The sequence below is a fragment of the Fukomys damarensis genome, unplaced genomic scaffold (genome assembly GCF_012274545.1).
Source record: "Fukomys damarensis isolate Sample0158 unplaced genomic scaffold, DMR_v1.0_HiC HiC_scaffold_9, whole genome shotgun sequence".
NCBI lineage: Eukaryota > Metazoa > Chordata > Mammalia > Rodentia > Bathyergidae > Fukomys > Fukomys damarensis.
This window is the reverse complement of record NW_022900921.1, coordinates 48,197,611-48,209,420: the sequence shown is the minus strand read 5'-3', so window position 1 is coordinate 48,209,420 and position 11,810 is coordinate 48,197,611. Positions and strand designations below refer to the sequence as shown.

Here is an 11,810-nt window from a genome sequence, read left to right as displayed (position 1 = left end):
TTTTTTTTTTTTTTGGTACCAGGGATCAAACTCAGGTCCTTGTGCTTGCGAGGCAGGTGGTGGAACCACTGAGCTAAATCCCCAGCCCCCAACCTTTTCTGGATGTGCAGTGACCACCAGTCCTGAGAACAGCCAGAAGTCACCGTGGAACGGGACCTTGAAAGTGTGTGTTGGACATGCTGGGCAGAGAGACTCAGCCGTGGTAATATCATGGGGAGCCCTGTCTTCCCCACGCTTGTCCACTAATTCCATTTTTAAAACACGTATTTGTCTTTAAGCTCAGGGGCAAGTGATTAATAGTTTTATGAATGCACAGGCATGGCAGAGGTTGTAACACTGAGGAATATCTATTTTCAGAAACCTGTGTCGGGCACAGAAAGCATGTGAGGATCTCACAATGGCCGAGAGGGGATGCATGGCCCTTAGGATGTGTGTGTCTGGCAAGCTACAGCTTGAGGAGGAAGGTCTGTCCTCAGGCACTCAGCCTCCACATCTCCTGAGGGAAGGGTTCATGCTCCCCTCCAGAGAGTCACCAGAAGGCAATCCTCAGAGGCCAGGCTGATGCTCAGGGAGTACTTGTTTGCCAGCATGTTAGAGGTGCAGCAAGGGAAGCAACTGGAACAGCCGTTCAGAGGGAGCTGGGAAGCCACTGAGCTGTCTCTCCCCTGACCCCAGGCTCCAGTGCCTGAGACAAAACATGGACAACAGCAGAGATCAAAGCTAGGTGATCAGTGAGTGGAAATGTGGACTTGTTTACATGGAAAACAAGGCTGCTGCTGCATTTCTCTCAGGATTACAGTGAGGACAGAGGGACATGTGGCCCTGGTGCAGTATCCAGCATGAATCAGAATCAGGCACTCGGGAGAAAGATCACCGTGCCCTTCCCTGGGAAACACCTGAGTGGCAGGTCGGCAGAGGCCTTGGCTTGGGCTCTTGGTGGCTTCAGGGTGGGGCCATGTGGGACCCTCTGCCCCTCTGTGTAACCCAACAGTGCATACTGAAAGGGCTCTGCAGGGACTGGGGGTCCAGTGAGGATCAGGAATGTTCCCTGTGTGCTAGAGATGCAGACAGAACCGCTGAAATGAGAGAAAGTCTCGGACCCAGCAGAGGGAGCCATTCCAGGGAAGACCACATTGTTCTCACTTCCTGGGTCTAATCGTAGTGGACACAGGATGCAACGCTTCAATCTCTGCAGGACCCTGTCACACTGAGGCCACTCCAGGGCCCCATGGTACCATGACCACTCCTTGGCCCCAAGCTGCCCTGCAGGCCAAGGAGGAGGACTCTGAGCAAACCCCAGGGTGTCTAGGTCTCCACACTGCAGTTACAGGACAGTGAGAGGTCACCTCCTTGGCAATTTGAGATGGAGCTGCCACCACCACTCCATTGCCCCAGTGACTTGCATTTCCAGAAGAAGGCATTCATCACACCCAGGGCAACATGCCTGGGAACCATCACCAAGTAATCCTCCAACTCTGTCCATGTTTGGCTAGGTGGGCTGCAGCCTGGATTCTAAAACAAGGAGTTTAGTGTTTCCAGGATCCCTTTGACTTTCTACAGGCGTTGAAGCTGGGATGGAGTCACCTGAGATACGCAGAGGCCAACGCTGAATCCAGATGGGCAACTCCAGGCTGGAGCTGAAGTCCTGTCTTATCCTCACCTGTGACTGTGCTGGTGGCCACACAGACATGCCTTGGTTGAAGTTTCTTCTCTGAAATTGGTGACATCAGTCAAGCAGGCCTGGGATTGCCTACTTTTATATAAACAGATTTTTTCATGAATCCACAAGTTATGTAATGAAATATATTTCACCTAACAATCCTACTCACTTGTACCTTTCAAATGAAGTTGAATCAAGTTGCTTAGCACATCTCACAGGTGCAGGACACCTCCTGCCTAAGGCCCCGCCCGAATCCTTCCCACAGGGAATTCTGGAGTATGTATAACTGGCATGGAAGACAGAAGGAAGGCCAAGCTGCTTGGTAGAATGCAGTGCCAGCTGCCCAATACTTGACTGTCATATAGGTTGGCACTGCAGGCATTCAGTGACTTGGGCTCAGCCCAATCTCCCCTGCCCTATCCTACAGCCTGGCACCCTGGCTCCTGCCTGCTATGTCTCACAGCCAGTGCACTCCATCAAAAACACTGCCAGGCCAGTCTGATTATAAGACAAATCACTATATCTGACTTTGGTACTTGGAGGAAGTGTCCTTTGTGAATAGCAGGTGTCTTTACAAAGTTGGCCCTGATGGCACCCACAGCCAACAGGCTTCAGGTCCAGTTGTACCAGGAAGGAAATCACTCAGCACTCTGAGTGTGGCACAGAGTGCCCCCGGTGGGTGCCTCCCTAACAGAGGTAGTCAGAACTTGGACCATCATCTCTACACCTCTTTTCACACGGACCCAAAGGAAACCTGCATATGTGTGTGAGATCAGCCTGGGCACATTAGTGAGATCTTGTCTGAATTTGTAAAAAAAGGGCTGGGGATGCTGCTCAGTGTGAAGGCCCTAGGTTCCATCCCCAGTAATGAAATACATAAACAGGGAAATCAAAACACGATGCTCAACCTGAATGCTCCAGGCATGCTGCAAGACTCTGTTGCTGGACCGAGCCAGGTTTGGCCTGTGGCTGTAGCTCAATGGTGAACGCTTGCCGGACATGCACAGAAAACCATAAACCAAACAAAGAGAAACACTAGGCAGGTGTTTATTTTTTACTCAAGCAGGAAATTCATTAGTCCCTCAAACTCTAAAGTCAGACTTGATAAAGGTGTCACTAAAAATGCAAATGAAAATATTTCTCCTCTGTAAGGAGAGGAGAATGGAGCTGGCCCTCTTCCTGGGAACTCATTGTAAGGTGGCAATAGTTTCCTGGGCCCTCTCCTCCTGACCGTGTCAACCTGCTGGGTCTGTACCTAGCTGGACCTTGCTTAGGGGCCTGGCCACATCCCTTCTTTGGGGCTCCTTAACCCTCTGTTCCTCCCTAGTGCAGCAAAAGAGCCCTGGGGACCCCACCTGGAGGCTTCCATCCATGGACACTCAAGCAAAAGCAGAGAGAAGACATGGCACACTCCAGGGGGGCACACAGGCCAGAGAGCAGGGAGTGGCTGTTAGGCAGGAAGAGGAAGCATCTGGCCATGGCAGTTCCTGCCCCACACACTAGCAACCATTGCCTTCCTTTAGCCTGGACATGGCCTCCTTGTGAACTGTGAACCCCGGCAATACCAAGCCATGCCCCAGTCTGTGACTCCCCAGGCCTTGAGGGTCCCTGGCATGAACAGAGCACAAGGGCTGCCAGGGCAGGGCTCTGAGGGTCAGGTGTGACCTCCAGGGCAGAGCTGGATGGGCACCCCTGAAGGTGGCCCTGTGGAGGACAGTATCCTCCACCTTCCTGGAGGCCAGTTCTGAGACACCCTCCCCGCTGCCCGTGCTGAGACCTCGCCTCTGGCTGCACAACATTCTCCTTGCAGCCTCCTGTTACACATTGAGGACACAGGAATCAGGGTCTGTCTATGCCTCCCCTACCCAACCAAAACACAGCTTTGAAGGTGGGGCCAAGTCTTTGGACTCCATAAGTTCTGGCTTTTTGCCATGGTGTCTCTTCTGAATCTTTCCTAAAAAGAGCTTCTTAAACACTAAAGTTTAGCAACTACAGAGAGCAGCATGTAGCCCACTATGCCCAGGCAGAGCAAGTGCCCACAGACCTGCTGCTTGTCCAAGAGCTGTGTCATCCACACCTGGAAAGCCTTCTGAGCTCTGTCAGCACCTCCTTCAAGGCTGTGTAATCTTGACTAATACCAAGGATGTGCTTTAAGTGGTTTGGGGCTATATATATAAGGAACCCAGGGGTTGATTCTTTTGTGTCTTCGATTCATTCCATTGGTGGAGTAGGCTTGAGGACCATGTCAGTTTTATCCATGTGAGCCCACTTCTTCCAGTCCCAAAGTGCAGCTGACACAAGGCCCAAAGTGTCTTACAGAGAGCCCACGTGGGAAGCCTCACACCACCTCCCTGAGCTCCAGTCCCGAAGAGTCACCAAGGCAGAAGTCATGGCTGGTGTCTGGCTGGCCTAAGGGTGTTCACACTGGGACAGATGCAGGAGGAGCCACCCATGGGGCAAAGGCTGTGGCTGGAGACACTGAGGAGGAAGTGAGCCATGGATGGGGCTTCTGGGAACAGACACTCTAGAGAGCATGCTGTGCGATCCGGAGTGAACACTGACTGGCTGGATAACCCAAGTCAGCACCCAACCCAGTGAGCCCTGGGAAAGAGGACTAGGCTCAGGCCAGGTGGTGGCAGCTTGTTATCAGAGGCGCCAAAGCTGCCCTCCAGGAGCCTGAGAGAAACCTCTGACATACCTCCCTGCGGGCTGCACCTGGCTGGACCCTCTTCAGCCACCTGGCCATGGCCTTCTTTGGGAATCCTGGACCCTCCACAGTACAGCAAAGAGGCCCTGGGACCCCACCCAGTGGTTGCCCTGTGTGGACACTCAGCAAAAGCAGAGAAAACCCACCTCTGAGGACTCCATGGTGTTTCATAATAGCCACTCGTAGGGTTTAGAAGTCAAGTCTAGCACCAAGGCCAGTAGTGCAAAGGCCATTACCAAGGCCAGCCGGCAGCTGGGGTGCTCACTGTGGGGCTAGGAGTCCTTCAGTATCAAGTGGATTCCACCAGGCCAGAGAAAGCAGCTCTTGACCTGCACCTTGTTATCTGTGGGAAAGCACTCTGGGCCATTCACGAACATAAGTAAATAGAGGGGATCTCGAGTGTGACTGTTTCCTCATCTGAACATATGAATGCATATTGTTTTATTCAATTATAAATAAAGGAAAAGAATGTCAACACTTTCATAGGAGGCAGAGTTTTTTGTTAATGCTACAGCTGTCTTCAGGTTACTCTAACAATGCACACCATCTGTGACAAAATCAAGTTCGTTGCCAACTTCAGTGGAGTGAATGAGCCTCTAAGAAAGCAGGAGAGGGGGGCAGGGCAGTGAGTACTGTGCTTGGAGAGGGAAGCTTGGGGAGGGGTTTCAGTACCCCTCTACTCCAAACAGGAACCTACCAGGGAAATTCTGCCATGTACTCCCTGGACAGTGTGGCTGATGCATGAGCACTTACTACAGGTGCATGAGCACCTGCAGTTTTCATTCCTAAGAAACAGAAAGATCATCTCTGCTCCCTGCATGATTGTTCTACAATCCACCTTGCTTTTCTAGGGGCTCCTACTGATGTAATGAAGTAGAAAGCCATGAATGCTTTGGCTCTGATCTTGTAGGAAAGAGAACATCATAAGGCGGCGGGGCTGTTACATGGCTGCCTTGTTTTCCTTCCAGGCTCCAAGCTCTGCGTGGAGTCAAGATGTGGGAAAGAAGTCTGCGTCTGGAAAGAAGTGGTGCCTTCCCTGGGACAGGTCAGGACTTCAAACAGGGTGACAGAAATGCCTGCTGGGAGTAGAAGGTCCTTCTGTCTAATAAACAGCAAGCTTCCAGGTAAGCCCAATACACACATGAAAGCCAGATTAAAAATGGGGCCGCTTCTCACTGATGATGGGGCATAGAGTCCCCAGGCTGCTCCTAGTAAGATGGAGAAGTCAGAATAACGCAGGCTCCACACATAGCCTCTGCTCTAGCTTTGCAATACCTAAGGCTCAGGCAGATTCGGCCTTGGCCAACTGAGCAGAAGCCACAGAGGCTGTCTTTCCCAGGGACAGGATGAGCTGAGTACAGCCCCAGAGGGCACACGGAGACAGACGAGGAAGTTAAGGAAATGCAAAAGCTTGATGCTATTTAAGGAAGAGCTTTCTAACAATCTGTGTTCTCCAAAAATGGAATTGGCTGACTCCAGAAGCCTGAGGGCTCTGTTCCAGCAGAACTGGGTGGCATCTGCCAGAGACACCTGCCACCCAGCCCTGGACTGAGGGCAAGCTGGCAGGCTCAGTGTAACCCTCTGCGACATGGGGACCTTGAGCTGGTCACTGTCAGGAAAATCTCAGCATGCAGGGTGTGAGTGCAGCCCACAGTTTTATTGTCTTTTCTCCTTCCAAGACAATGAAGAAAAAAGAGGAAGTCATCAAAGGAATTTTTAAGTAGCCCAGAAGTCTGGCATTGCCTTAGTCTACTGCCTACCAACTTACCAGAATCCTGAGAATATTAAAAAAAATTTTTTTCAAAGAAAGAAAGAGAAGGGACAAAGCAATAAAAAATAAATCTGCAATGTTTAGCACTACTATAGGTAGTGGAGCCGGGCGTGGTGGTGCACGCCTGTGATCCCAGCACTTGGGAGGCTGAGGCAGGATTGCTGTGAGTTTGAGACCAGCCTGGGCTACATAGTGAGTTCCAGGTCAGTCTCAACTACATAGTGAGACCCTGTCTCAAAAAACAAAACAAAACAAAACAAAACAAACCAATCAAACAAAAAAAGCAGGTAGTTGGTGAGAGGCTGAAGTTCTAGAAAATGTTATGTCTTCACCACGCAGTTAATTAAGAGCAAGAAGCATAAGACAAGAGTGTCTCTTTCAAGTGACATGCTTCTGCAAAGAAAAAAATGATACAAGAAAAATAAAGGGAGCGTGTTTAGTGGAAGAACCAGACAGCGATGACAACCGGAACCTGCCCACCAGGCCCAGATCCACACTTGCCCATGAGCTACATGTATAACACAAAGCCCTGTATCTCTCTTCTCCCTCCAGATCACGAGAAAAACCTCATTTGCACCACGAGAGAGCCAGCCAATAAATGTAGGCTTGAGCTGATTTGGAGCAGAGTTGAGACTTTCCAAGCTGGAGAAAATGAAAGACGAGCATTGTGCAACACCCACCAGATCGGAGGCATGATTTTCTTTTCCATTTTCCCAGGCACCCCTCCCCTCCCTCCTGAAATGAAACAAATCCTTTCGTTAGAAATAACAAGAGGAAACTGGGGTAAATGCAGTACCAGTGACAATGCTGACTTATTGCAGCAGCATCCCCGTAAGTGATAACCTGGCTACAAACAGCTCTTACTCACATAAGGAAGAAGAGGAAAAACATCAGGCAGGGAGCTATTCTTCACAAGAGCCCCACGTTAGCTCCTCAGATAACATGCAGCAGCAACTGCTGTGGCAAACCTGTGTGCAGGGCAGCAGGGCTGGACACAGTTCACGTCTCAGGCTCAAGGCGGTGGCTCCACATCCTGACACTGGCTGTGATTTACACGGGGTCTGAGCATGGCCGGCAAAGATCCATCTTGGAAATGTGATCACCACTCTGAGGCACTCAGAGGATGCACATGCATCCCTACTGTGGTGTTCAGGAGCCTTTGAGCTGGGATGGGGATTAGGTAATGGAATTAGCACTGGACCCCACGATCAAATGCTGCTAGATTCAGAAGAAGAAAGAGCCCAGGAGACACACACACTTGTACACATGCTCTGTGTCTTGCTGTGATGCTCTGTGCCACGTGGATCCTGCCAGTGAGAAGCCATCACCAGATGTGACCTCTTGACCTTGCACCATGAGTGTAAGCCAAAGTAAACCTTTCTTCTTTATAAAGTGACAAAGCCTCAGGGATTTCAATACAGTGACCCAAGACTAAGACACCAGGAAAGCATAGAGGCCCAAGTGGAGATACGGTGGTGCCTGCCTGGAGCTCCCACAGGTGGCCAGGTCCCCTTGATGTTACAGGTCTAGGTGCCCCAGCCACCAGCTTAACCAGCAGTTCCTGGATTGTGGTATGAAATGTCATCCATCTCGGAGGGGGAAAACATTCCACTATCCTCCTTGCTCACAGGTCTGCTGAGTGGATTTTGTGAGGGAGAAAACAGTTCAAGGAAGGACAGAAGGAAGCAGGGCTATGGATGCTCACAGGTGGTCAGTCCATTTCAGGGTCCTCTAGCGTTGTGACAGGAGGAGAGGACAATGGGGTGGGGTCATGTCAGACTCCAGCCTACGGGGTCTCCAGAGAAGGAGCGGCCATGTACTTTCCCACCTGACGTCTTACCTCTTACATATTTAAATCAGACATTTACACGAAAGCAAACCCCTAGCCAGAGGAGCCTCCCTGCCCCGAAGCGCCAGGTGAGACAGCCCCCGTGTGCGACTCACCCAGAGTGTCCTTGAGGTTCTTCACCAGCGAGCCCTTCTTCAGGCTGTTCTTGCGCTCCACGTAGTTGGACGGCACGTAGCCCGTCCTGTTGGCAGCGTTCCGCACCCGCCACCACGTCTTGGAGTCATCCAGCAGCCACAGGCGCTCGTTCTTCTTGATGTCAAGTTCCTGGTCCTGCTGGGCAGTGTAGTCCCACTTGGCTATGACGATGACTTCCTCTGTCATCTTTCATGGAGTCCTTCTGCCAGCGAAACATTTGGAGACACTCATTAGATGGCCGCCTGACCATTGTGTCCTTGAGCAACGCAAGACATGTGGCAGTGACAGCTCCTATGACAACTCTGCTACTGCTCTCTGCGGGACCAGGGAAGGCTTGACCTTGGAATGATCTTCCTTCCACAATCATGCCTGTTTTGCATAGAAACAGCACCTTCTGCACATGCAGCGTGAACCCTGCATGTGCCACCAAGGCCAGACACAGACTGCAAACCTCCTAACCAGCTCATAACCTATGCGCCCACTGCACGAAGGGACGCCGGCTCTGCATAGCAGATGGGTTTGCATTCATTTATCTTCTCAGCCAGCACATGCTCAGCTTTATGACATACTCAATCAGTACAACACACCTACACTGCTCCTATAAATTCAAAGGGAAATTAAGAGAGCTAAAGCAATGTGTCTTCCTGGTTTGGATCATTAAATAGAAAAGGGAACTCAGTGGAAACACTGGTGAGGTCCAGATGAAGGCCAGGCAGGAGTGATTACCAATGCTGGTTTCCTAGTTTTGACAGTGCAGAGGGAGACCTCACCACTATGCCAAACCAACTAAAGGAGCAAGAGGGCGCTCTGTGCTACCCTCACACCATTTCTGTGAATACAAAAGCACTTTAAGAAACCCAAGATCCACAGGAACTCGGCACGGGGTTATTTGTGACAGTGTTATTCCTAACTGCCCAAACTTGGGAGCAGCCAAGCCATCCTTTGGGAGGTGAAAGAATGGCTCACAGAGGGAGTGCAGTGACATGAATGCTAAAATGAAAGGAGCTGTGGAGCCAGGGAAAGACCCAGGGGGCCCAAATGCACCTAACTGGGGTGCAATTCCAGCTGAGTCTTCCTGTGGCCGAACCTCAGTTGGGCTCCTCTGGCTTAGGCCTTTACCTTGATGTTTTCTGTTTCCATCTCTGCACAGCCAAGCATTAGCACGGATTCTGCTAAGTGGGTCTAGGAAGAATCTCCCCAAGATAGCTGGCTGGCCTCCTCTCCTCTTGCCAGTGATGGGTGATGGTTGCTCACTCCTGTCTGCGTCACTCAGAATCCCGCTGGGCTGGTTCAGACAGACCCTTTACCCCAAGTTTCCTCTCCGTGATCTTTCACCAGCCCTCCAGCCTTGATGCCCCACCTCACTGTTCCTTCTTCTCAGAGCTGAACACTGTCTCTTTTCCTTGCCTATTATAAAACTCCACAGTGCAGCCCCCAAATAGTCTGCCTTACTGTTCTTTAGTGACTGTCATGAATAACAATTCCCATGATCTGGCACTCTACAAAAGGCGAGTCAGAAGGAGAATCCCTGATTGCCATGGGCAAGGAGGCAGAGACGTACACACAGGTGAAGCACAGAGAACTCAGGTGTGAAACTGCAGACACCACAGCCATGGACACCCATCACTACCTCTGTCCAGATGCATAAGGTGTGCAACAACAAACAAAAGCAAGCATCAAATTACTCCAAAATCAAGTGTATTAAAACTACACATACACATCCAGTAAAGTCCATGTGGGAAGTAGTAAAGGGCAAACATGTATGTAAGTAAATACTATACACATCCAGTAAAGTCCATGTGGGAAGTAGTAAAGGGCAAACATGTATGTAAGTAAATACAGTGATTTGCTCAACTATTTCAGCAACTCCAGCCTTCTTAGGCAAAAGAAAGGTCAGCATACTTCCAGCAGAAAAATTTCAATATCCATTCCTTCCAGTGCCGCAGTTTCCCCCAAATTAGGAAGGCAGCAATGAGGAAAAGATACTTGACTCCAACATCTTTCAGTCTCCACAGAGTCCTCGGTATTTATGGGATCAGTGCAGGATGATAAAGGGGCCCTGTAGTGTTGACTCCATAGAAACCCATGGGCCATTTTAAATCACATGATACTTAATAGTAAATATCAGACACATTCGTGAATAGCACATATTTTTCTCTTTTATGAATCAACTTCCAAAATGTAGAGATAAGAAGCTTTTAGGGAAGAAAAGCATAGCGTATGGAATATCCAGACAGGCAGAATCCACACAAAGCCCATCTCAAAACTGCAGACAATTTCGTCATCAAAGGTCAGAAAACCCCAAGTCCACACCATGTAACTGGCACACCTGACCATGATGTCAGGTTAGGCTTCTGAAACCCTGCTTAAAGAAAGGGTGGGGACAAAGTAGGAACCACACAGGGCTCGGAGAATGTCCCAAATGAACACCAGGCTTCCTACCTAATTCTACAATCAGACCAATCCAGGCCTAGTCACCAAAGCCATTCATTAACCGTTCTTCCAGAGAGCAGTCAAGAGAGGGGCTAGCCAGCAGGTCCCTTTCCACACATGCAGATGTCACGGCATTGCCCAGTGAGCTGGTCCACAGACAGTGATGAGGAGTGGAAGGTTCCTGGACCTTGGGGACGCTCGAGCTGGATGTGCTGTTGGGTGTTGGGGCCAGGTTTGGCACTGGGGCATGACCCGGAAGCAGGTATCACCCTTCCCAACTCCTCCCTATGCTCTGCTTCCCAGCTGCCTGCTGTGAGCAGCTCTCCTCCATCTGGACCCTTCCACCATGCCTCTGCCCTGCCAGAAGTTTTGAAACTTCTGAAAAGTGCATCAAAATGAACCTCTTCTCCTTTAAGTTTCTGGGTTGGATATTTTGTCCCAACCCTAGGAAAGCAACTAAGACTGCCACCTTCACCCATCAGGGCAGCCTCTCTCACAAGGTAGCTAGGAAGAGCAGCTCCCTCCTGAGTTTGCCAAGAAGGCTCTGAGCATGGTGCCTACACAGAGGACACTCAGAGATAGCAACCACAGTCCCAGCTGTGACTCTCTTCAAGAGTCAGGGCAAGTCTTACTTGTGAGAGGGCTGTGTTCTATCCAGTTCTTCTTTCATTCATCTGTGGGTTTTCTGGGCACAGAGTTTCTCTGGTGTCTGCTGCCTTGTGGTTCAAGCCTGTGAATTATCAGCCACCCCAGCTCCCCACAGACATCAATACCACTGTCCTGGCCCTTAGTTTACTCCCTGTAGAGCCTTTAGTGCCCTTGAGACAGCTTCTGTCTATCTGGGAGGCCACAGGAGGTGCTGGCCACATCTGTGTAGACCTCAGCCACATAGTCTAATGGCAGCCCAAGGACCGACCAGAGAACCAAGAGAGACAGGTTAATCCACATCTACTTTGTTTAGTCTTCTACCAACCCACCATTCAGCCAGTGCACAACAACCAGAGGCACACAGCTTTGCAGAACCAGCAATCCACTCTGCAGTGTAGACTTCAGTGGAGGGCAGAGGGCTTAATTCTCATGCATTCAGAATGCATGCACAGAGACACAAGGCATGCCTCACTGTATTCCAAGGTACAGACTAAAAATGCTAGAAAAACATAGGTGTGCACGACTGTGTGCAGACACCAAGCCTATTTGCTCATGTGCATGTAACTGATTTAGAAAGTAAGCAGGTGGAAGAAGGAATTGAGACGGT

At 50.3% G+C, this 11,810-nt stretch overlaps 1 protein-coding gene across 4 annotated transcripts in view; it reads right to left on the bottom strand.

Moving 5' to 3' along the window:
• Positions 1–11,810, bottom strand: part of Nck2 (NCK adaptor protein 2) — a 118,622-nt gene that overhangs the window by 25,893 nt on the left and 80,919 nt on the right. For 3 of the 4 annotated variants that reach the window (XM_033761737.1, XM_010644975.3, XM_010644990.3), the window contains one exon: positions 8,083–8,324. In XM_033761737.1, the coding sequence (XP_033617628.1) occupies positions 8,083–8,308 (226 nt within the window). In that variant the 5' untranslated portion in view covers positions 8,309–8,324. The remainder of the gene's footprint in view (positions 1–8,082; positions 8,325–11,810) is intronic. The other variant, XM_033761738.1, reaches the window with a different exon arrangement.